The sequence below is a fragment of the Monopterus albus genome, unplaced genomic scaffold (genome assembly GCF_001952655.1).
Source record: "Monopterus albus unplaced genomic scaffold, M_albus_1.0 scaffold83.1, whole genome shotgun sequence".
Classification (NCBI taxonomy): domain Eukaryota; kingdom Metazoa; phylum Chordata; class Actinopteri; order Synbranchiformes; family Synbranchidae; genus Monopterus; species Monopterus albus.
In genome coordinates, this window is record NW_018127963.1 from 179,840 (window position 1) to 201,451 (window position 21,612).

A 21,612-nucleotide genomic window follows, 5' to 3' on the forward strand; every position below is an offset into this window, starting at 1 on the left:
CCCCCCTTCCTGTGCCCCACCACCCCCTTCAATTTCAATGAGTACCCATTTACAGCAAGGAGAAAAGGTCATGCCAAACTCGTTGTGTCAATTGTAAACCACCCCAGCTTGGACTGATTTCAATGAAATAAATGAGTAGCCCCGAAGAAAGCAACGGTCCATGTGGAAGTAGCAAATTAGGAGATTTTCTCAGAGGCTCGCCGGGGCCAAACGCTCATCGCTTCTCTTGGCCAGCATCTCCTACATTCCTCCTTCTTACTGTGTCCTGCGCCTCTTTGTAATGAAACTTTGAGGGTAAAACTGTAAATGGAAATAGACGTAAAAAAGCATGTCAGATGTTCTGCAACTTGTATCATTTAAGGATGGCAGATTCCTTATGGAGTATCTGGACTGTAATAAAAAAAAAACCTAGAGTTTCAGCATTTTCAGTATCATTCTTACATTTTTCTAGTACTGTGTAATATTGAGGCTTTGTGTGTTAATGGGGGAGATTACAATAAATGAGACGTTTTGCATGTTATATAGGCTCTGCATAAACAAATGTACATTTTTTTATTTGCCAACAAGTCCTTCACAAAGAAATGTACAGTATGCTATGTTAATCTACACATAAAACAAATAACACTTACTGTTGTGTTACCATATTACTATTATAAGACTTTCATAGTGAATGATGGGAACAGTAATAAAACTCTCTGCTACTGCCACTTACCTGGGGCTCACTAACAAGACACCATTAGTTCTTGCTTGCATGACCCTCCAAAGCTGTGCCTCCACACTCTAAGTGATAACCCAATCAGCCCAGATCTCAGATGCTGTCACAATCACTAAGGTACTTTCTACCTTTCATTTATCATTGGAGTATTTATAGAACGCCCTGTTTATACCACAGCAGCCTAACATACTCTACATCCAGATGCAAAACAGCAGAGCAATAGAACAAGATTGTAAGCATGTTGACAGATCAAACATTGTTTTGGTCTGGTCCACATCACGCAAAACATTTATGAAGTCAGCCATGCAATGCTAAAAAAATGAAAACAGGCAACTGATGTACCTCTTTCACATCTGTACTCATATCAGAGATTCTAACTACGCTGCTTCGGAGTGATACAAACTTTCACGTCTGAAATAGATTTTACTGCCTGTGATAAAATGCTCATTTGATTTTGTTTATGTGTGTGATTTTGGGTTATTATTTGTTTTGGCATTATATTGCACAGAACCACTGTATTGCCCACATCTCACATTGTCTGACCTTTGATCTTTCTTCTGAGATCATCACTAAGGTCAAAATAAAACAGTTTGCCAGCTTAACTTTTCCTGCTTTGATGTGTTACAGTGTTCAGAGTCTCCTTCGCTATGAAGGATTCTGTGCGGTGGACTCACAGGCTGCTTCAGCAAAATGTCTGTTCTGCAGCATGCAGTGTTTGAGCTGTGTAATCTGATGAAGACCATTCATTTCCACCAGGTGGAACAGGACACATCTCAATGGAGGCACGCTAACTCCTTTGTGCTTCTCTGATGGTGCGATAGGGGTGCAGACTCCTGCCGGTGCAGGTTGGGACTGTTATCCCATCAGAACAGCCCAGGACAGAAAATAGCCATTCTGCTTTGTGTGTGTGTGTGTGTGTGTGTGTGTGTGTGTGTGTGTGGTAGAAGGGTGCATGTAGGATGATGACGGGTGAGATAGCATGAACCAAAGGGTTGAACGACTGTGCGAAAAAAGAAGATAAAACAAAAAGTGAGGGTACGGAATTCCGTGTTTTCCATCTAGTAACCTGAGCAGTTTGGTTACGAGACTCCTGTCATCATGTTCTTATAACTGTTTTAAAATATCTGAACTGCCTGGTAAAAGAACATACTGTATAGTACCCCCAGTCGCCGCTTGGATGCAGATTGGAAGTTGACATAATTTGCATACAAGAAGCAGGTGGGCTGCCTTATTTTCTACTGAGCAACGTAGTGTGATGCAGCTGAAGATGCAAAAACATAAAGTAATAAATTTACTCAAGTGTTGTACTGAGTTAGCATTTAGTAATATTTGAGTATTCATATTGTATGCTACTTCACTGCATTTCAAAAGGAAATACTGTGCTTTTTACTGTGTTACATTCAATTGTCTGATACGGGTCTAACACAATGGCGCCCCCAAGGGGTAGGGGTGGGGCATCATGGCTCCCCGACAAGTAACAAACCCCAGTTATTCTTCTCCTTAAAACATTAGTTGTATTTTGAAGGGAGAATTCATAAAAATAAATTTGTTTTGTATGACACTGGTGTGTGAATGTATGAGTGCTTGGGAGTGCGAACGGTAGAACGGCCAAATAGTGTGAAAGCACTTTGACTGTGCTGCAATGCATAGAAAAGCACTATACAAGTATAAGACCTTTTACCATTTACATGATTTTAACTACAACTTGGAATGCCATGTCAGTTGTTATTAAATTATACAAATATCACTGAAATGATAAACGTAACAAAGAAACTGACTATGAAATCTGATGTATGTTTTGAAATTGCATCAGAACTTTAGGTCAGATATTTTTGCATCCGTAATTCATTATTTTATTTTATAGAAGAAACACCTAGAAATAAAGCCACTTGTAATTTTTGACCTAGAATCTTGACATTTAAATAAAACTTCAATTCAGTGTTATGATTTAAAGAATGAAACATACTTGCAAATAATATGAGATATGATGTGCCAGACAGAAATGAAACCTTTGTTATCAGCTAATAATTAACATTGAAGCTTAAGCAACTCACACACACTTACTGCTGATGATGCATTCGAATTGGAATTAATATTTAGTGATTCCTTGACTGATATCACATGAATATTGTAATCTGATATTTGCACAAGATCAGGCAAGAAATTAAACAGGATGCAGTTTATTCCACACTGTAATATAGCATCTTTACCTTTCCTTTTAACTTGCGTAGCCTGGAATTCCTCTGTTCTCTATAGCCTTTTTGTCACACCAAGATTTCACTGATCGCATCTGATCCACTCCCCCGGGCGCTACTGGTCTACCAGGGAATTCTTCCAAAAAATTATTTTGCCTGACATGCCTTCACACTATCAGATGCTCAGGAATCAGCTGCTAGGTAGCTTGGCACAGTATTGGTGTTTGACGACAATCGTGTTTTAACCAGGGATGATTAGCTGGGATGATGACAGATGGATGCACTCCACTTTAAATGTTAGTGTGCTCTGATGTACACGGTTTTATAACAGCTGATATATTTGATGTCATTTGTTCAAGTCTGTGTGCAAGATAAATTGTTCCTTAGGAAGAATAGGGTTAAAAAAATGTAGTAGTGCTAAGATTTTACATTTAAAATATATCATTAGTTTATAAAATATGTTTTGATATAGATTACATTATAAAACAGTATGCAAACTGAATTATCTTTACTCTGACCATGAATATTAATGCACTAGCAGTAGTAGGCTAATATATGAATATGATATGCTGTGTGTAATTTTATAATGCTCTAAAATGGGCCATTCCGTATAATTAGTACGTTTATTTTTTTAAACTTTTAAAGTGCATTTTGCTCTCGGTACTTCTCTATATTTTACATGAGTAAACTTTTTATTTGCAGGGGTTTTATTTCTACTTCTACCTAAGATCTGACTTGTTCCACTACTGCCCTATAAAGTGCAAGGTGTGTTGAGTTGACTGTATGTGCATGTTATGACCTTAGAATTATAACTGACATTTTTGTCTATAACATTCCCCTGAAAGTCTTTAGGTACTTTTCTACTCTGTGAAACCAGTGACAACAGTCAACAATCTGGCAGCAGATGTTAAAACGCTGACTGGCTTCAATACACAGGTCACATGCTGCTCGAGTGTAGGAGGACGTTCTTTTTGAAATAAGCAATTTTAAAAATACTTCATTACAAATAACTGGCCTGCATTAAGGATTTTTACAGAAAACAAGTACAGAAGTATTAGCTGAGTATTATTATTTATTGTATGTTATATTACTGGATTATTATAGTTGATTGTGTAGCCTAATAAGCATATTGGTGAGCTGGAAGCTAATTTTAGGCATTTCCTTGTGTATACTCATATTATATTATATTCTTCAGCTGTTAAATTGTATCATGTTTTATTAGATAATCACTTGCATTTTTGTTTAAGATCTTACTGTGAAAAGTCTAATGTAGTGGAGTAAAAAACACTGACCTCTGAAAGATAGAATAAAAGCATAAAGTATAGCCAATAACTACAATACACAAATAAAATACCTTAGTAGGCTACAGTACTTATGAAAGTGTGTTTATACTTTCACCACCAGTTATTATTGCTCATGAAAATGCATGGTGTTTTTGTGTCAGTGTCATTTCAGGAGTTAGGCTACATGTGGAAAGTAGACTATATAACTAAACCACACAACAAGCGTGTGGGAGGCGCAAGCACGGAGTACATGAAAATATGAATTATGATCCGCCCTCTAGACATAGCTCAGGGCAGACTGGCACACAGAGCGATCCTACAAGAGAAAGAAAGAATCTGTACTTCCAACTTGTAACTGGGAAGGAAGCTTTACTCCTGGACGTAGACATGCGCTGGAAAAATGAAGTAAAAGTAGAGTGCTGCATTGTTAGCGAGAACGACAACGAGTCTCTGTTGTCCAACGATGAGGTAAGTAAAGAAAAAAAAAACAACCCCAGACACTTCTTATCAGCAGGTTGAGGTGTGAGTCAGTGTACAGCTCCACCGCAGCCCACTGGAGACTAAATAGTAGAAATTGCTTTGCCAGTTAAATCAAAGTGGGCTTCAGTGTGTCATTAATGCCGGCCTTCCACACGCTGACAGCTCAGTATTTTCACAATTTGAAGAAATGTCGAAGAAAATTATCCCTCCCTGAATTCTGCAATTAAAACTCAAGTAGTTAATGAGACCTCTTCACCTTTTGGTTGCCCCGGGGTAGACGTTTGTGGCGAACTTAGTCTTTTAATTGCTGTTATTAAATAAATCAATCCCCTTTTGCCCGAGACCTCGCGCTGGTTTTTTGATTGACGGGTGAAATTGTTGTGTTGGGATTTAACCACAGCGCGCGCGGGCACGCAGCGGCTGAGGCACAAATGCAGATCTCAACGACATAATGCACATAGGATAAGCGTTAGTTCAAGTGTTGTCTGTTTCTGTAAGTAATGACTCTACTTCTCTTTTAAATGTCATTTTGGTAATCGCTCCGGCGTTGTCATGGTGAAAAGTGAAAGGCATGATATTTATGGGAAGGAGCAGGGGGCTGATTTAAGGCAGCTGCCTCAGTCTGACAGACCAGCATCCTCTTCCCGCCATAGCTTCTCGTCATGTGTGAAGATTGCAGAGGAGACCAAGAGCTGCTAGACAAATGCACTGAGGACAGGAGAGTCACAATGGTAGGCTAATGTGTGAGTTGTTCTAGCTAAGATTTGATTTATTCGCACACATGTTGACAATTCACCAGAAGGCCATTTTCGACGGACGACGTTTGAAATATTTGTGAGTGCGGACAGGGAAATAGGAAACATTTGGGGAACAAATATCACACATATTCTACACAGTATATTTCAAGCTAACATCTAAGAAAATATTCAATCTGGAAGTAGCTCTTAAACGCAAACAAAACGTTCCTCCCCCTTTTCATTAAAGAATGGGTGTCTGTAAATTGAACCTGTTTTCTCAGCTGTCTGCACTTGTTCTTAGAAAAGCTTTAAAGCGAGTGGAGTTAGGCGGAACAGTGCAAATGGTACAGAGTGACTAAATGATTTCTTGTGAAGTTATTTCTTTTGCAGTTGTTCACTATCTTTGGCAGCAGTGGCCGATAAACCGAGTGCGACATAAAGCCCATGCCGTTAGGTGTGGGCTGACTGCGTTCCTTTGCGCAGCTTTCTAACCGCAGGTCTGATCCCCTCAGGGCGCGCCGGTGGAAGTTTTGGATGAAGACGGGTCGATGGCATCTGCACCTCTGTTAGGTAGAACAGTGTGCGCGAGCTGCAACGAAGAAATTGTGGATAAATATTTATTAAAGGTAAACACTGGCAGCTTGTTTTGCGCTGTCTTTTGTGTGTGTTCTTGCGAGAACCTTCAATCAACTTTGGATTTTTTTTGGTCTTGTTTGTCTTTGGATTCCTGTGGTTTTAAGACTCGCGCTGTGTATTTTCCGCAGGTTTACCTTCGACCTGCCTGACTCTCGCTAATTTATCGTATTTCTGCTTTAGGTTAACGACTTGTGCTGGCATGTGCGCTGTCTGTCCTGCAGCGTGTGCCAGACTTCCCTTGGCAGCCACGCCAGCTGTTACATCAAAGAAAAAGAGGTTTTCTGTAAACTGGATTACTTTCGGTATGTGCATCGGTTTTTGTTAGTGCTGATCAAACGGAAATCGGAGGTACTGAAACGAAATTGTTGCAGAAAGTAAACTTGCCACCATATCGGAAATTGAGGAATAACAGTGACACAAATAATAATAATAATAATAATGATGATAATAATGATAATAATGATAGTTGCAGGAGCCAATGTTTGTTCCTACACATGTATTTAAAATTGTAATTATATAAATTCAGTTAACTGGCATTAAAGGCATCAATAATTTCAAAGTAAAGCGGCTTTAACGCGCCATCATTACATAAAAAAGACAGATTGATAGATAAATACAAAGGGATTTAGTAATATTGCGTGACTTCGCTCACGAGGCGAGACTATGAACCGCAAAGCTGCGAGACACTTCAATAAAATCTATTTAAATTAATTTAATTTATCAGGGCCTATATCTTACAACAGTTTGTCTGTGGTGGTTTTGCATGAATTCTGCTGAGAAAACACTAAATGATTTCATTTTTTGGCCTCCAAAACGTACAAATTCAAGTTTAAAAAACGACACCGGCCCCCAAATGCCGAACAGCCATCACTCCTAGGAGGTGAAGCCTTTACATGCTCCATGTGGATGTCTGACTTGCTCACCCCGACCTTCACCCGCAGAAGATACGGCACCTGGTGTGCGTGCTGCGGCCGAAACATCCACTCCACAGACTGGGTCCGCCGGGCGAAGGGCAACGTGTACCACCTGGCCTGCTTCGCTTGCTTCTCCTGCAAGAGGCAGCTGTCCACCGGGGAGGAGTTCGCTCTGGTGGACCAGAAGGTGCTCTGCAAAGTCCACTACGACTGCATGCTGGACAACCTGAAGCGGGCCGTGGAGAAAGGTGAGCCGGCCTAATTTCAGATTGAATACACTGAACTTCTTATATGCTTGAAGAGTGCAGATTGGCTAGCTTATATTTTGTCATTAAATAAAAATAGATCCCATATTGTCTTTAAAAAAATCTAAGCTGTCATATATTCATTAAAACTGAATTTCAAATTCCTAACAGAAGAGAGAGTAAGTATGCTGTTTGTTCCTCTTTTTGCTGATAGTAGATCAATAGGTTCATGGAAATCACTAGGTATAAATTAAACATAAGCAATTTAATGTGAAAACAATATTGGAGTCCATTTTATCTTTTTAATAGCTTGGTTTAAATACATTTATTGCATGTTGCTCTTTTTAATTTCAAGATTTAAAATCTAATTTGGAGATACAGAATATCTGCTGTGTTTCTAATTCTGTGCTAATGTCCTAAGATGTTTTACTATAAGAAATTGCTCTTTGTTGCAGGGAGCAGTGTTAACATGGAGGGGGCTGTGCCCACTGAGCAGGAGATTAACCAGCCCAAACCCTCCAAGAGAGCACGGACCAGCTTCACTGCCGACCAGCTGCAGGTTCAGCTCCATCACCACACATCCCAATCAGTTTAAGTGATAGAAAAAAGTATTATTACTGTAATTATTCAGTGGAATTCTATGTGACTTCTACTGTGGGGAGGAAAGGAAATTTGAAATGTGAAATTTCCACAGCTCTAACACAATTTCTGGCATATAGGAAATCTCCAATTTAAAGATACTGGGCCCTAAAATAGTGGCGTTGTTCTTTAAACTTACATTATAATCACAAATTTGAGTAAAAACATTTAAAACAAGCTCAGAAATTTGAAAAGGAAAAGCCAGAAAAAGAAGAGCTCTGCCATATAATTTAACATGTTGACATTCAGGTACTTGGTTTTAAGGTGAAGTGAATATGTAGTAATAATTCCCTGGTGTGCAAAAATCAGGACACAGTTCAAGGAATAAAAGAACTCTGACCCTGTTGTCCCCAGCAGGAGCAGCAGCCCCGATGTGCTGCTTCCTCGTTCTGAGTCATAATTCAGGATCATTTCAATTTTCTGAACTATTCCACTGAAGATCATGCACAGCATACTATAGGTAACCTATACAAAATGTTTAGCTTTCCTGTTACTATAAGTCATTTAAAATCACTTTTATCTATATTAATTTATTCCTATTTGACAGTCTTTATTGAAAGGAATGATTTATTACCAGTGGTGCTTTTGACACATACATCCAAAATGCTGGTCAAACCTCCACACTGTCAGTAATCATTTTGTCCTATTTTCATACAGGACAACGGGGCTAATGTATCTGTCATTTAACTGATTTCTTTGCCCTGTGCACATGCAGGTGATGCAGGCTCAGTTTGCCCAGGACAACAACCCAGACGCACAAACACTGCAGAAACTGGCAGAGCAGACGGGCCTAAGTCGAAGGGTCATACAGGTCAGTGAAAAGAAAACAGATGATGGAATATAAAGTGGAGGTAAAACATACTGGCATAATATACCCCTGTGGATTACACATGTCCAAAATCAACAGATAAACATCAACACACGTCTGTATCAGGTCACCAGTCTATTACTTAAAGACAGATAACCACCCACGCCCACACCTGGCAATTTAGAGTTGCCAGTCAAAATATGCTGCATGTCTTTGGGAGGAAGCCTGAGTACCCAGAAAGAACCCACACAAGGACAGGGAGAACACGCAAACTCTACACAGAAAGGCATTGGGTTGACCAGGGCTTGAACCCAGAGGACTCTTGCTGTGAGGCAGCAGCGCTAACCACTGTGTCACTGTGCCACCCTACAGTAAGATCTTTTTACATGAAAGAACATTTCTGAAACCAACAAACTCTTCCTGGCTTTTGTCAAGAACAGCAGGATTTACAGATGCATTTAAAGTGTTGGGAATAATTCAACCAAGAAATAACAAAGTGTGTTAAAGGTAACAAAAGTGTATAATATTTGGTATACAGTATAGAATAAAGCTAACTAGGAGGGCTTCAGTTACTTGCTATACCATGTTAACTAGCTTTGTTTCCAGAGCTGATGTTCTAGTCACACAAATTTGTTTATTGTTATGAGAGTGTGACTACACTTTCTGGTGCTAACAATGATTTACCTGCGTAACAATCTGACAGTGAAAACACCTCAGGGCTCTGCAGTGACTCTGAGTTTCTGGTATGCCAAATTCAAGTTTGAGGTTCTCAAAACAATATAACTGTATGACTGCAAAGAAACTGGAAAGGCCATGAAAAACCGATAAAGCCATACTTTTTTTTTTTACAGAGGTATAAAGGCTCACAGGTGTATGACTCTGTGGCAATGGATGCTTCTTTAACTGTGTGCTATTTCAACACATACTGCAACTCAGGTCTGGTTCCAGAACTGCCGAGCAAGGCACAAGAAGCATGTGAGCCCCAACCACACCTCCAGTACCCCCATGACCTCGCTGCAGCCCAGCCGCCTGTCCCAGCCCACCCCGACCCCTGAGGAGCTGCAGTACACAGCCTACGGTGGCCAGGAGGGGTCAATGCTCTCCGCACTGCACTCCTTCATAGACAGTGAGCACCAGATGTTCTATAAACTACTGTCTGAGTGATTTGGCTACATTGTTTCTGTATCTGGGGAAATGTTATGAGCTTGTACGACAGGGCTGTTGGTTGATGTTTACTACAGAAACTAATGTGAAATGACTATTTTCACATTTTGAGAAAATATCAGATAATCCACATACACTTTATCTTATCACATATGAAATGCTGTTGTTTCATGTATGGTATACTGTAACAAGGAAATTAACACAGAAGCAGTGATGTTTCCTCACCTCACATTCAACTCTTAAATTGTATGATAAGCAAATTTGTATTTTGTAATTTTGAATATAAAGGCTTCCTCAGACTAAGTCATAGTCACTGCTGTTTGTCCAACACTAAAAAAATAACTTATTTTTATGAAAATATAGATATTAAGGCACCATTTAATTAATCAGTATCTTCATATTGCTATGAATTCTCTATGCTCATATTTACCTAAGACAAAAAAATTAAAAGACTAAAGCTTTCTGAACATTTATAAACCATAAATGTGTCATTTACAGAAATATTTTGTGAATTTATTGAATTGTTAAAACAAAATGTCAATTCTAAGTTAACGTGAATGACTCTAGTGACTCTTTTGCTCTGTGTGCCCGCAGTGCACTCCCCTCCATCCATGTTCCAACCGCTGCTGCCGGCCCATGCCATGACCTCCCTTCCTGTATCTCACACCTGAGCTGCTCACTCACACACAGACACACACAGAGCAGCGTCAGACCTCACCAGTGATCATCCGTCATTAGCAGCAGCAGCATTCACATCTCCACGGTAAATATAATTTCATTTTCAGGGAAGCATCAAACCTTTTCTTTTCTTAAACTGTCAGTAATTCATCAGTTCATGTTTATATTCTTTGAAAGCACTTAATATAATTTACAGTCCTAAATGTACTGTAAAATGTGGAAAGGTTTTGTTGTACTTCACAGGACTGTGACATATGACATTATAGATTTATATTTGTTTGTGTAGTTGGTGACAGTTTGACTGTGCTGTTAAGTGAAAGCCACCAGACCCCAAATGTCAACTACATATGAAGATGAACCTGAAATTGTTTGTATAGCAGTGTTTGAATATTGCAGTTTAATTTATTTATTGTATGTGAAGTCTGTTTTGAAAATAAATGTCTAATTTCACAAACCAGGGAGATGAATAAGTGAATGAAAACCGGTATTTTACAGAACAGGTTATATCTGGTGATGGCCGACATGGTGCGGTGCTTATCCCTCAGTGTAGGAAGAAAGTTACTCAGGTGTTTGTATTAGATCAACAACTGCTAATAAAGAGTAGTTATAAGATATGTATAAATTGTGATGAACCTACACACAAGCAATATTCTATTACAGAAATACATGCAACTTTTACAGTACAAATAAATATTATGACAGAGGTTTTTATACTGTAAACTATCTGCACAAATGAAGTGCAATCATTCAAACAGTATAGAGTTCATCTTTCTGCCAACTGACAGGTTATAGTACTGCATCTCACAGCTGGACCTTTAAGAGTTTGTCTGACGCCTGTTCTAATGAAGAGAACGTTTTACCTGCGTCTGCTTGTTGACTATGGTTGACCAAAACAATTTAATTTCCAGAATGTGGGGGGGGGGCACTTATCAGATCTTTGGCATTCACCCTCATGGGAATGGAACTAAACCAGAACTGCAAGCACAAAATACACATACAAACACAAAATCAGCTGGCAGTACACTGAAAAACAACCCACTACATGTGTAATTTGCCACACTGAGCCTGTTTCTCTCCCTTCAGGAAAACAAGCATAGTTGTTTTGCTTTTACTGAACGGTTAACGTCATACGTGTCCCAGCGTGTTCAGCTCGAACGGGGGCAGGAGGTGTGTAAGTCTGTGTTGTCACTCTGAGGCCCCATGGGGGCAGGTTCTCAGGTTTGACAAACACAGCACAAAGTTTCACAAACATGAGTCATATCTCAAAGACCTAAAGGGGAGCATCATACACAGATGATGTAGAAATCCATTTTGGGAAAAAAAAAACCTTATCAAAAATACAAGGACAGTGTGTAAATCTGGCAACAGCTGTGTCAATCATTTATTTCATCAGTTAGCTTACCTACAACTTGCTAACAGTGAAACTGAAAATATCTCATTTGTCAAGTATTTCAAGTATTTACTGGACTCTAGATCCAAAAAAAAAAAAACATACAAACAACCTCAGCTGCACCTCACAGATTGCCAGAGATGAGCTCATACTCATTATGCAACCAATACTAATTATAGAGTGTGCTAAAAAACAACAACAATCATTTAATCAATCTGATGAATCGTTCTATTTGGCAAAAAATGTTATAATTTGTAATATAATGTGGGACAAACCCCACTTTGGATCAATGTGAGTAAGATAAAAAGATCCAACACTGTTTCAAATGTGGTCCATAATATAAACATGATATGTTGGCCTTAAGTTTTGTTCATTAATTCTCAAAATGAAAGTGATACTCTAGCCAAAGTCTATCTAGTTGGGAGCAGACTTACCCACTGTAGGCATGAAGCTTTATGTATATAAAATGTAAATAACCATAGAACCCTGTAGAACACTGCAGTAGGTCAGACCAGCTTTTGTCTTTGTAGCTCATGCAGTTAGCTGTATATGTTCATGGATTGTTGGTTTGTTGCATGTACACAAGTGACCAACAAAAGCCTCTTATGTAGCCAGAAGCTGGTGTGATTGAAGGGAAGTGGGCTACACTACAAGTGTTAAGTTAGTGCTTTAAAAATGTACTAATATTAAAGTACCTTGGTAAGTGACATCGATTCGAGCTGACCACGGCCACTATTCTGTGAAGGAACAGCCACCCTTAAAACCTACAGGAGGTGAGTCTGCTCTACTAAAACTACCTCTATCGAGACTGTTGGCTATCCCTTTGACATGAATCTCATAAAATATCTTTGAATGTAAACTATGTATCTGCAGGATGCAATTAGACACTCAGTGTTGCAATTTTAAGAACAAGGCACTGAAGAGTGAAGCATGCCATGCCATCATGTCCTTGACAGTCAAGTATGAAAAAAGTGGACAATAAGTGGCAAATATTTTCCTCAATGTGAGATGATATGAAGCCAAAAGCTGTGAAAACAACATACAGATGTGAATCTGACCCTGGAAAAATTCCTTCAGTGCATTCATGCATCAACAACACAACACAAAAGACTTCAGGTAATGACTGACACCATCAAGTGGTAAAAACTAGCAACTACATGAGACTAGAAACAAAAGCAGCTGAGGTTTACCAGTCTCAATAAAGAAAGAAATCACTTTTTCCAATAGGAACTCACTGTGTAGTATGACTGTGGCTTTATAAGGTCTCAGCTATAATTATGAGTTCTTTAAAATATTTACAAAGATTAGGTAAAAGAATTTGCACAGCATCTAAAACAAAGACTTGTTTTTAGACACACTACATCCTGGAGTTAGCTTTAAATACCAAAGAAGTAACAAGTCCATAAACTATGAGTGTTTAAGCGATTCACCTTATTACAGCTGCTTATCTACAGCTTGTCCACTGGAATGTACAGTAGCAGCCTGTGTACACTTTAATCACTGTACATTTGGCAAAATGCTTATAGGCACATGGGCTTGTGCCGTGTCTTGGTACAGTAAATGACCTTCAGTCCTTTTCCTTCACCCTCATCTCTTTTGATCTCTATCTCATGATGTTCTACTTGTTGAGGATCTTCATTAAGTTTGTGTCCATATAGAAGGGCCGGTCAGGGGAGCCGTCGTTCACCTCCAGATCCAGCACTAGGACGCAGCAGCAATACATTAAAATCACAGTTGAAAGAACCACTTTGTATAGTTAAACCATGATATGTCTGAAAATCATTAACTGCCAAATATAAGCCTAAAGCAGTGTACTGTGAAAATGCACTACACAATACTTCAACCATTTATGTTTATTCAAAAAAAAAAAAAATTCACATTTTCATCGGATTTCATTGATTAAAAAACATCTCCTGTACAAAAAGAACACTGAATTACCTCTAAACAGATGCATGTATTATACTTAGTATTAAAACAGCACTACATCTGAACCATCCAATAAAAAATTACCAAAAATGGCTTTGACATCCTTTGATAAACTGTATCACAAAGGTTCCTGGTGTTAGGTCTAAAACCACAGAATCAGAGGAACATTGTTAATGTTTTTTTTTCACAACTAGGCACATAAACTAGTGGCTGCATTCAAAGGTTTCCTGAATACTGTCAGGTTCTGTTCAAAGTTTAAGGAAAAGCTGTAAAATGTCTTTTAAAGTTTAAAGTCCTGACCTCCTACAAAGTCTCTGTCTGGTTTACAGTACAGTTCTAAGAGCATTATGGAAACTTTGACATGATTATGACCTTTTGTAAAAGATGCAAAAAGAAGAGAAACCTGTTTTACTTAGTGCACTGTACACACCATTTTTTGGATCTGTATGTTTGTGTTAGTATAAATAGGGTGTATCGATGCAATCTATAAAACCAATCACAAACATCAACAGCCAGCAACATAATCATGCCAAACAGGAGTAAAATCAAGTGGCTCCTTTCTCACATGTGAAGGTGCATACAAAACATGATTTTACACCAGAAGACCAAAGTGCCACAAAAGGGTTCCCCATAGGTTTTTAAACTTTTTTTTTTTTTAAATGGTAATCCCTCATGCCATAGTCCATCAGTGGCATCTGTACGTTAGTGTAACATCCTCATGTTTGTTTGGGTAGAAATGCTCATATAATTTGTATTATATTTGTGTGTGCATCCATCCTGTGAGTTGACTTGTCCCCTCTCAGTAAGGCAGAGGTCAGCAGAGAATACAGAAAAAAAAAACAAAAAAGAATAAAAGCCTGGCAGAAGAAAAGGCAAGCATCTGAGTTGGCTCAAAAGAGGAAGTGAACAGAGATCTTTTTTTTTTGTAGTCCCCTGTGCCTTTTCTGTGAGGAACTCAAGTGAACGCATGTCCTTTCATGTCCAGGATCTCCCAGAGCAGGCTGGGATACATCCAATTTTGATGTTTAGCCCTACAGTACTTGCTCTCAAATGTCCAGACCCACACATACAGCAGATATAGAGAAGTGAGTGAGAGTTAACAGTTTAGCACAACGGCTGCACATCATTCAGGAGGCAGCGTTTGATTTGGCATCCTCCTCTCCTTTGCGTAGGATCTTGTGCAGGCTAGGAGAAATGTAGTAGGGCCTGGAGGAAGAACCATCATTTCTCTCCAGGTCTTCACCTGAGAGCAGGTCCCAGCACAGGAAAGGGGGGAGTAGCAATAGCAGACAGCGCACAGAGTGGCAGCCAGGAAGAGGAAGGAAAGCAAAGGCTTAGTAGAGACAAGTAATCAAGGTGGACATGCAGGAATTAAAGAGAACTGAAACTGTGAATAAACAGGAACCAATTACTGTTATAATTTAGAGCCAGGTTTAAAGAGAGAAAGAGTTTTAACACTGAACAGGTTACTTGATATTTAACCATTAGAGCAGTGCTCAGTACAAGTCATGTTCTCATGCTACACTGAGAAACCAGGCTACTTACAAAAGCACAGGAACAGTGTGTCCACACACATGGCATAGACGTTAAAGAAACCATGTGCAATCATGTAGGATCCAAAAATCACAGTCTGCAAGAACCAAAAGGTCAGAGTGAAAACAAACATTGGCATTCCAACTAAATCCACCAACTAAAATTAAACTACAACTGATCTGGAGTAACTGGAATAGTGTTAAATGGAGCTTAACAACTTCCCACAACTAAGAATAAACTACGAAACATTGGTTTGACAAATGTTAAAACATAAGTAAAGCAAAGAACTGAGAAACAATTACTATATAAAGGGTTTTATCAGTACATTTCAGGGAAGAGCAGTGAAGTTCTAATTGATATATTGTCCAGCTAATACTCCAACTGCATTTCAGTCTCTAGATATTTACAGACTCTTTATAGATGCTATGCACAGACTAAACCAGAGACATAAAATCAAGAAGAACTGCTATAATGACTTGTTAAACAGCCCATATTTTAATTCCTTACCAGAACAGGGACCCAGTAGTAATTTAGAGATGGCACCTCCACTTGAATTACTGGTATTTTATTTGTGAAGAACAAAAATGCAAGAACACCTGGAAAACATTAAAAAAAATGACAAACAAACAAATAAAGCATGGATCCATCACTGGAAATCACAGTGACATACTGTGGCCATGACAACAGAAATACAACACCATTTACCCCAATGTCATAAGAAATATACAGAATACATAAATGCCAAGTTATACAATAAAACATATTTACAATGTGAAGTCCACAAGAGTGGCAATGCATTAAAAAGATAACTGTGTGTATATATTAAAAGACTGATCCAGTAGATAAAAAAGTGGTCCTGTTAAGTGAGTTACAGCAAAATGTTAAATGCCTCCGAAAGGCTATGATTTGTTTAAAGGGAAAAATAAAGGGTTTACAAACATAGATACTTGTTGAACATCCAATTCAACAAATCACACAAAACCCTGAGAACAAATAAATAAACTGGCAGCATTTTGTACAAAGTACTGTACTTTCCAGACTATAAGTCGCTACTTTTGTCGCTTCATGCGCACACCCTCATCATGGACAACACACGACGAAATGCATATGATGCCGCTTCAAGTTACAGGTGATCGAAATATCTCATGTTACAACGTGGACACCTGCGGCTATGTACAACATGTTTTTTCGTCTTACATTTAGTGGGTGCGGTTTATAGTCCGGAAATTACAGTAACTACTATAGGGATTAATTTGGATTTATGTCTAAACTAAGATCTCATACACTGAACTGAATTTAATACCTGCCAAAATCCAATTTAAGTCAAACAAATTATGCAAAAGTAAATTTCAACTTATGCTGACACAAACTGAGTGGAAAAGGAGTACGTGCATGGCAAAATTAATCAGGAGTGAGACAACTTATCACCCTCCTAATACTCCGGAGGATTTCTGAAATTTCTTTTTATTCTGTGCTGCTATTTATGTCACTTCACAGACTGGGGGTGATATGACACTCACCAACACATCCTGAAATAAGCAGTTTTCCCAAGAATAGCAGAAAGTCTGTCACCTTGTCCAGGACAGCCACCCTGCAGAGGAGGCAAGGAAACACCAGAATGGAGGAGAAACACACACAGCAGAAACATGGTGAACACAGTGTTGCGTGCTGACACACACACTCAAGAGAGACTTTGGAAAGTGCACACATCATTAAATAATTAGGAAAATTTTCTTGACTTGAATACAGAAAACCCACATTTTTTAAATCTCTTCCAATGTCATATTTGGTATTCTGGCATCTTAGCAAAATTTTATTAGTGTCATGATTCGGTTCCGCTGCTTCCTGTCCGGCTTTTATTTTGACGTTACTTCCTGTTTTTGTTTCAACTTAGTTTCGGTCTTTTTACATTCTTCATCACTCACATTGGTTTCACCTGTTTCGTTATTGTTTGCACCTCTATTTAGGCAGTGTCCTCCCACCAGGACGCTGCCAGATTGTTCTAGACCCCAGCTCTGACTTTCCAGCATTTTCTTCGGTTTTGGTATTTTGTGTTTCTGATCCCGGACTGTTACCTCGGACTATTCTATTCTGCCTCGCCCTCTTGTTACGGACTGCCACGGTGTATGATTATCGGACTTTCCCTTTTGGACAACGAACTTTGGATTCCCCTGGATGTATGTGTTTGCTGGCTCTGACCTGGGACTGATACTGACCATGAGTTTTGTGTTTCACCTTGTCTCGTATGGTTTTGTTTAGTTTTAGTTCTCTTATTAAAGAGACGGTTTTGTTCAACACTTCCTCGTCTGGCCTTTTAATTGAGTTCACTAAACACTTTTCAGCAGCATCGCGTGCAGTTTCTGACAATTAGTGGAAAAACCTAATTTTAAAATAGAAATGTGCAACTTTATTGTCCAGTACTGTAGAGTGCCTCTTAGCTGCAAATCCTCTGCACTCTGAACCTTTTTAGACATGTGGAGCTGGCACAGAAATATAACAAAGGTCTTACCGAATAACATTCCTCATCAAGAGGAAGAATGCATCCTTGGAAGAGGTGCAGAAGCTCTTCCCATATATTGCTATCTGTTGGGGAGAAATAGGTAGACAGTGCTTAGTAGAAGGTAGTTACAGTAAGTACTGATCACAAGCCAGGCCAATTAACAGATGAACTGCTGACAGATATTCCAATACTTCACAACTCACCATTATGTATGCATTTCTATTTATGAACTTGAGGAAATGTTCCAGGCACCAGAAGCAGCATTTGAGGCAACAAAGCAAGTATCGAGTGCAGATGTTTTGAGAACCTGGGAAAATATGATTAATTATTAACCTTACACTTGAAGTGTAAAAACAGAGTGGGAATATCAGTGTCTGTAGGAGTTACAGCTTACCTTTTAGTTTGTGATCCAGGTATTCAAGAACAACTCGGACCATCTGCACCACAGCGAGGATCAGCGAACCGAAGGCAAGGGAACCTGTGTGATAACTGTAACAAAAAAAAACAATATAAATTGTAGGTGAACATTTGCATAGGCAGAGTGTTAAACTAAATTTTTTTTAAATTACAAGTAAACCTACAGTAAGAAACGCCTGTCAACTTCTTAACAGACTCAGCTGATGCTTGTGATGGGAAATTCCTTATTTTGATTCTGTTTTATGAGGCAAGCAGCTTTTGTTCATTCCTGACTTCGTCCTGTATGATGTGTCTTGTATACTGAAAGATACGACATCTCTGTCCATGCAGCTCCCTACCGTATGGCTCTGCTAAATGACAAATACAGGGGGCAGGCGGGGATGTCATTTGGCTTCTTCAGGGCCCAGTAGTAGGATGCGAAGGCCCCAGCCAGGGTGCACTGGCCCAAGGCGATGACAAAGTTGGCCAGCCAGAGGAACACGAACACGTTACACAGTTGGAGGACTATGATGTAGCGATGGTAGACACTCTCCCCACCATAGAAGGCGAACAGACATTGTGACCCGGGGCATGCTTTGGTGATGTTGGTCTGATTGAAGGTCTGAAACAAAGCAGCATATTTAATCTTGACATGTGGTTAGACAGTGAAGTAATATCTCCTTTAAGATTTCTGTTACTCCACTAGATCACAAAAAACCACTAGTGTGAATTTTTTTTTCTTTTTCCTTCTTTGCACCTCTGTTTTGTCTGCAAATGCACCATTTCTCAATGTATGGCTTTTAGGTAATCCTGGAGTTACTAAATGGTGTGTGACCAGAAGGCATATTAATCCTTTTAGATGCTCACATAAATAAAAATAAACAAACCATGGAGAGCAAGCAGGCTGATAAATAACTTACAGTATGTCAAACAGGCATTTATGCTGTAGCTGTCAGCCACTGATGTAAGAACACACTGATTCTAATGGTTCTCACACAAAATTCAGGTTTTACTTACAGGCAGTAAAGAAACATTTGCTTAAAGTTGAGCGTGACAAAAAAAGCTGACCAAGAAATTTTTCATAGACCAAGAACTGGCAGGGACATTGCACAGTTACAAACACAAGTAATTTTCAAAAAATGAAACAGCTAAATAAACATACACATTCCAGACACAGTATTTATTCAGTAAATGCACTTAATGGTATCACAGGGTATGGGGCTAACCTTTGGATTGCATGTGAGGTTGGCATACATGCATTTACCATCAGATGGTGTGACCTTATAGACGGCATTACCAGATGATGCTAAGAAGCTGAGGACAAATCAGTTAAGGGCAACATAAGGGTGAATTTCCTACACACAACAATCAGTGATTACTGGTAAGATGGTCACCTTAGTGTTAATACTTTCATTAGATTGTATATATGTAAGTGTCTATGTACTGTCAAATTATTTAAGCTAGGAAGTCTCATACTAGAACACCAGCTTGTTACCATTTTGCCTTTGCTTTTAAAATCTTAAAACACCAACTGAAAGAAGCATAGCCCATTTTCTATAACGTTTCACCAGTAGCACTGCACAATCTGTTAACTGAGTTCGCTGATAATCTCAATTAACATGATGTAGAAAATAGTAATGGCAAAACCACCACAGAATGCATGGAAGAAGCAGGTTCCCTGTACTTCTCTGAATAAAATACTGTAGTTCATCCAGCAATCAGAAGGATACACTGCTGTGATGGCCCAATAAGTGATGCAGATGGCCAGAAGGAAAAAGGTGATAATAGGGTAGAAGAGTGTGGACATGATGTAGCTGATGGCCCTGAAAAACAAAAGATCAAACGTTGTTCAAGAGTCAAACACAGTATTACATTTTAAGAAGACAAGACAGCTTATATCCACACTTACTTGCTTCCCTCCTTCAGTAATGCAATAGCGATGCACAGTCTTGTCCTCAGAAATATCAGCACAATCACAATGATGGCCTCAATTATAGACAGTGTGATCACTACAAAGCAAAAGCAAAATGTAGATAATGTATAATAATCAGTGGATATACAACAAATATATTTTCAGTTAGTATAGACAATAACTTAAATCCCTCTACTACCATCTGCTCTACATGTACATAGAGAGAAGACCATAGAGTGCCATAGTGGTCGAGGCATAAAACCCGTAACTGAGTTGGCATCTTTGCACTTCAGGTTTTTGGTTAGATGCCTGAAATAAGGTCTGTGGTTAACACAAGGCCAATACATTTTCATGTTTTATTCTATGAAATAAAATGTCAGTAAATCCCTCACTTATGATTTTTTTTATGTTTTTACGTGTCTTAACAAGCAGTTGCTAACAAGTAGCTAAATGAGATTACAGCGGGGATTTTACATGTCATCACAAAGACTCATTCACTCACAAGTCCACCTTTACAGTTTTGTTACTTTTAAACTTGCACACTTGCAACCTATTCTAACTAACTGACACAGACATGATCAGCAGCTAGAAAAGGCTGGGCTACGAGGAAAGTGTTTTGTAGAGGAAGTAAGTGTTGGAAATCAAATTACAAGTTGGATTATGTCATGGGATCATGGTATAGTTAGTTTATAGCCTAGCAATAGCTTTTTACTTCCGTTGATTTTCCATGTGCACTGATGGACACCCTCATGTTCAAGCATAAGGGTGTCCATCAGTGCACATGGCACCAGGACACCCTAGGCCGGAGGTCGATGATCGACTTTGTGGTGGTTTCTTTTGACCTCTGGCCGCATGTCTTGGACACTTGGGTGAAGAGAGGGGCGGCGCCGTCAACTGATCACCACCTGGTGGTGAGCTGGATCCGACGACGGGGGAGGAAGCTGGACAGACTCAGCAGACCCAAACGTATTGTGAGGGTCTGTTGGGAACATTTAGCAGAATCCCCTGTCAGAGAGATCTTCAACTCCCGCCTCCGGCAGAGCTTTGACCAGATCCCGGGGGAGGCTGGAGATATCGAGTCCGAGTGGACCATATTCTCCACCTCCATTGTCGATGCGGCCGTTCGGAGCTGTGGCCGTAAGGTCTCTGGCGCCTGTCATGGTGGCAATCCCCGAACCCGGTGGTGGACACCAGAAGTAAGGGATGCCATCAAGCTGAAGAAGGAGTCCTTTTGAGCCTGGTTGGCTCGTGGGACTCCTGAGGCAGCTGACAGGTACCGGTTTCTGAGACAGCTACGGGTACCGGCAGGCCAAGCGGGCTGCAGGCCAAGCGGGCTGCAGCCCAGGCGGTTGCGGAGGCAAAAACTCGGGTCTGGGAAGAGTTCGGTGAGGCCATGGAGAAGGACTATCAGTCGGCCTCGAAGAGATTCTGGCAAACCGTCCGGCGCCTCAGGAGGGGGAA

At 39.6% G+C, this 21,612-nt stretch overlaps 2 protein-coding genes across 8 annotated transcripts in view; one reads left to right on the forward strand and one right to left on the reverse strand.

The window, feature by feature from the left end:
* Window positions 1-4,500: 4,500 nt before the first annotated feature.
* Window positions 4,501-10,919, forward strand: LOC109964041 (LIM/homeobox protein Lhx8). 2 transcript variants are annotated; one of them, XM_020607057.1, is made up of 9 exons: window positions 4,501-4,661; window positions 5,327-5,404; window positions 5,923-6,036; window positions 6,227-6,348; window positions 6,988-7,208; window positions 7,661-7,764; window positions 8,560-8,655; window positions 9,589-9,778; window positions 10,411-10,919. In XM_020607057.1, exons 1-9 carry the CDS (start codon window positions 4,581-4,583, stop codon window positions 10,485-10,487), a joined length of 1,083 nt encoding a protein of 360 aa, XP_020462713.1. In that variant the 5' UTR covers window positions 4,501-4,580; the 3' UTR covers window positions 10,488-10,919. The 2 variants fall into 2 exon arrangements, with proteins under 2 accessions (XP_020462713.1, XP_020462714.1); XM_020607058.1 differs by lacking the exon at window positions 5,327-5,404.
* Window positions 10,920-11,849: 930 nt separating this feature from the next.
* The window catches only part of slc44a5b (solute carrier family 44 member 5b), a 41,026-nt gene continuing 31,263 nt past the window's right edge, over window positions 11,850-21,612 (reverse strand). For 3 of the 6 annotated variants that reach the window (XM_020607051.1, XM_020607054.1, XM_020607053.1), the window contains 11 exons: window positions 20,149-20,248; window positions 19,970-20,062; window positions 19,466-19,553; window positions 18,599-18,861; window positions 18,238-18,332; window positions 18,047-18,150; window positions 17,853-17,926; window positions 16,864-16,934; window positions 15,851-15,939; window positions 15,356-15,440; window positions 13,601-15,053 (listed from right to left, as the gene is read on the reverse strand). In XM_020607051.1, the coding sequence (XP_020462707.1) occupies window positions 14,938-15,053; window positions 15,356-15,440; window positions 15,851-15,939; window positions 16,864-16,934; window positions 17,853-17,926; window positions 18,047-18,150; window positions 18,238-18,332; window positions 18,599-18,861; window positions 19,466-19,553; window positions 19,970-20,062; window positions 20,149-20,248 (1,178 nt within the window). In that variant the 3' untranslated portion in view covers window positions 13,601-14,937. The other 3 variants (XM_020607052.1, XM_020607056.1, XM_020607055.1) reach the window with 2 other exon arrangements.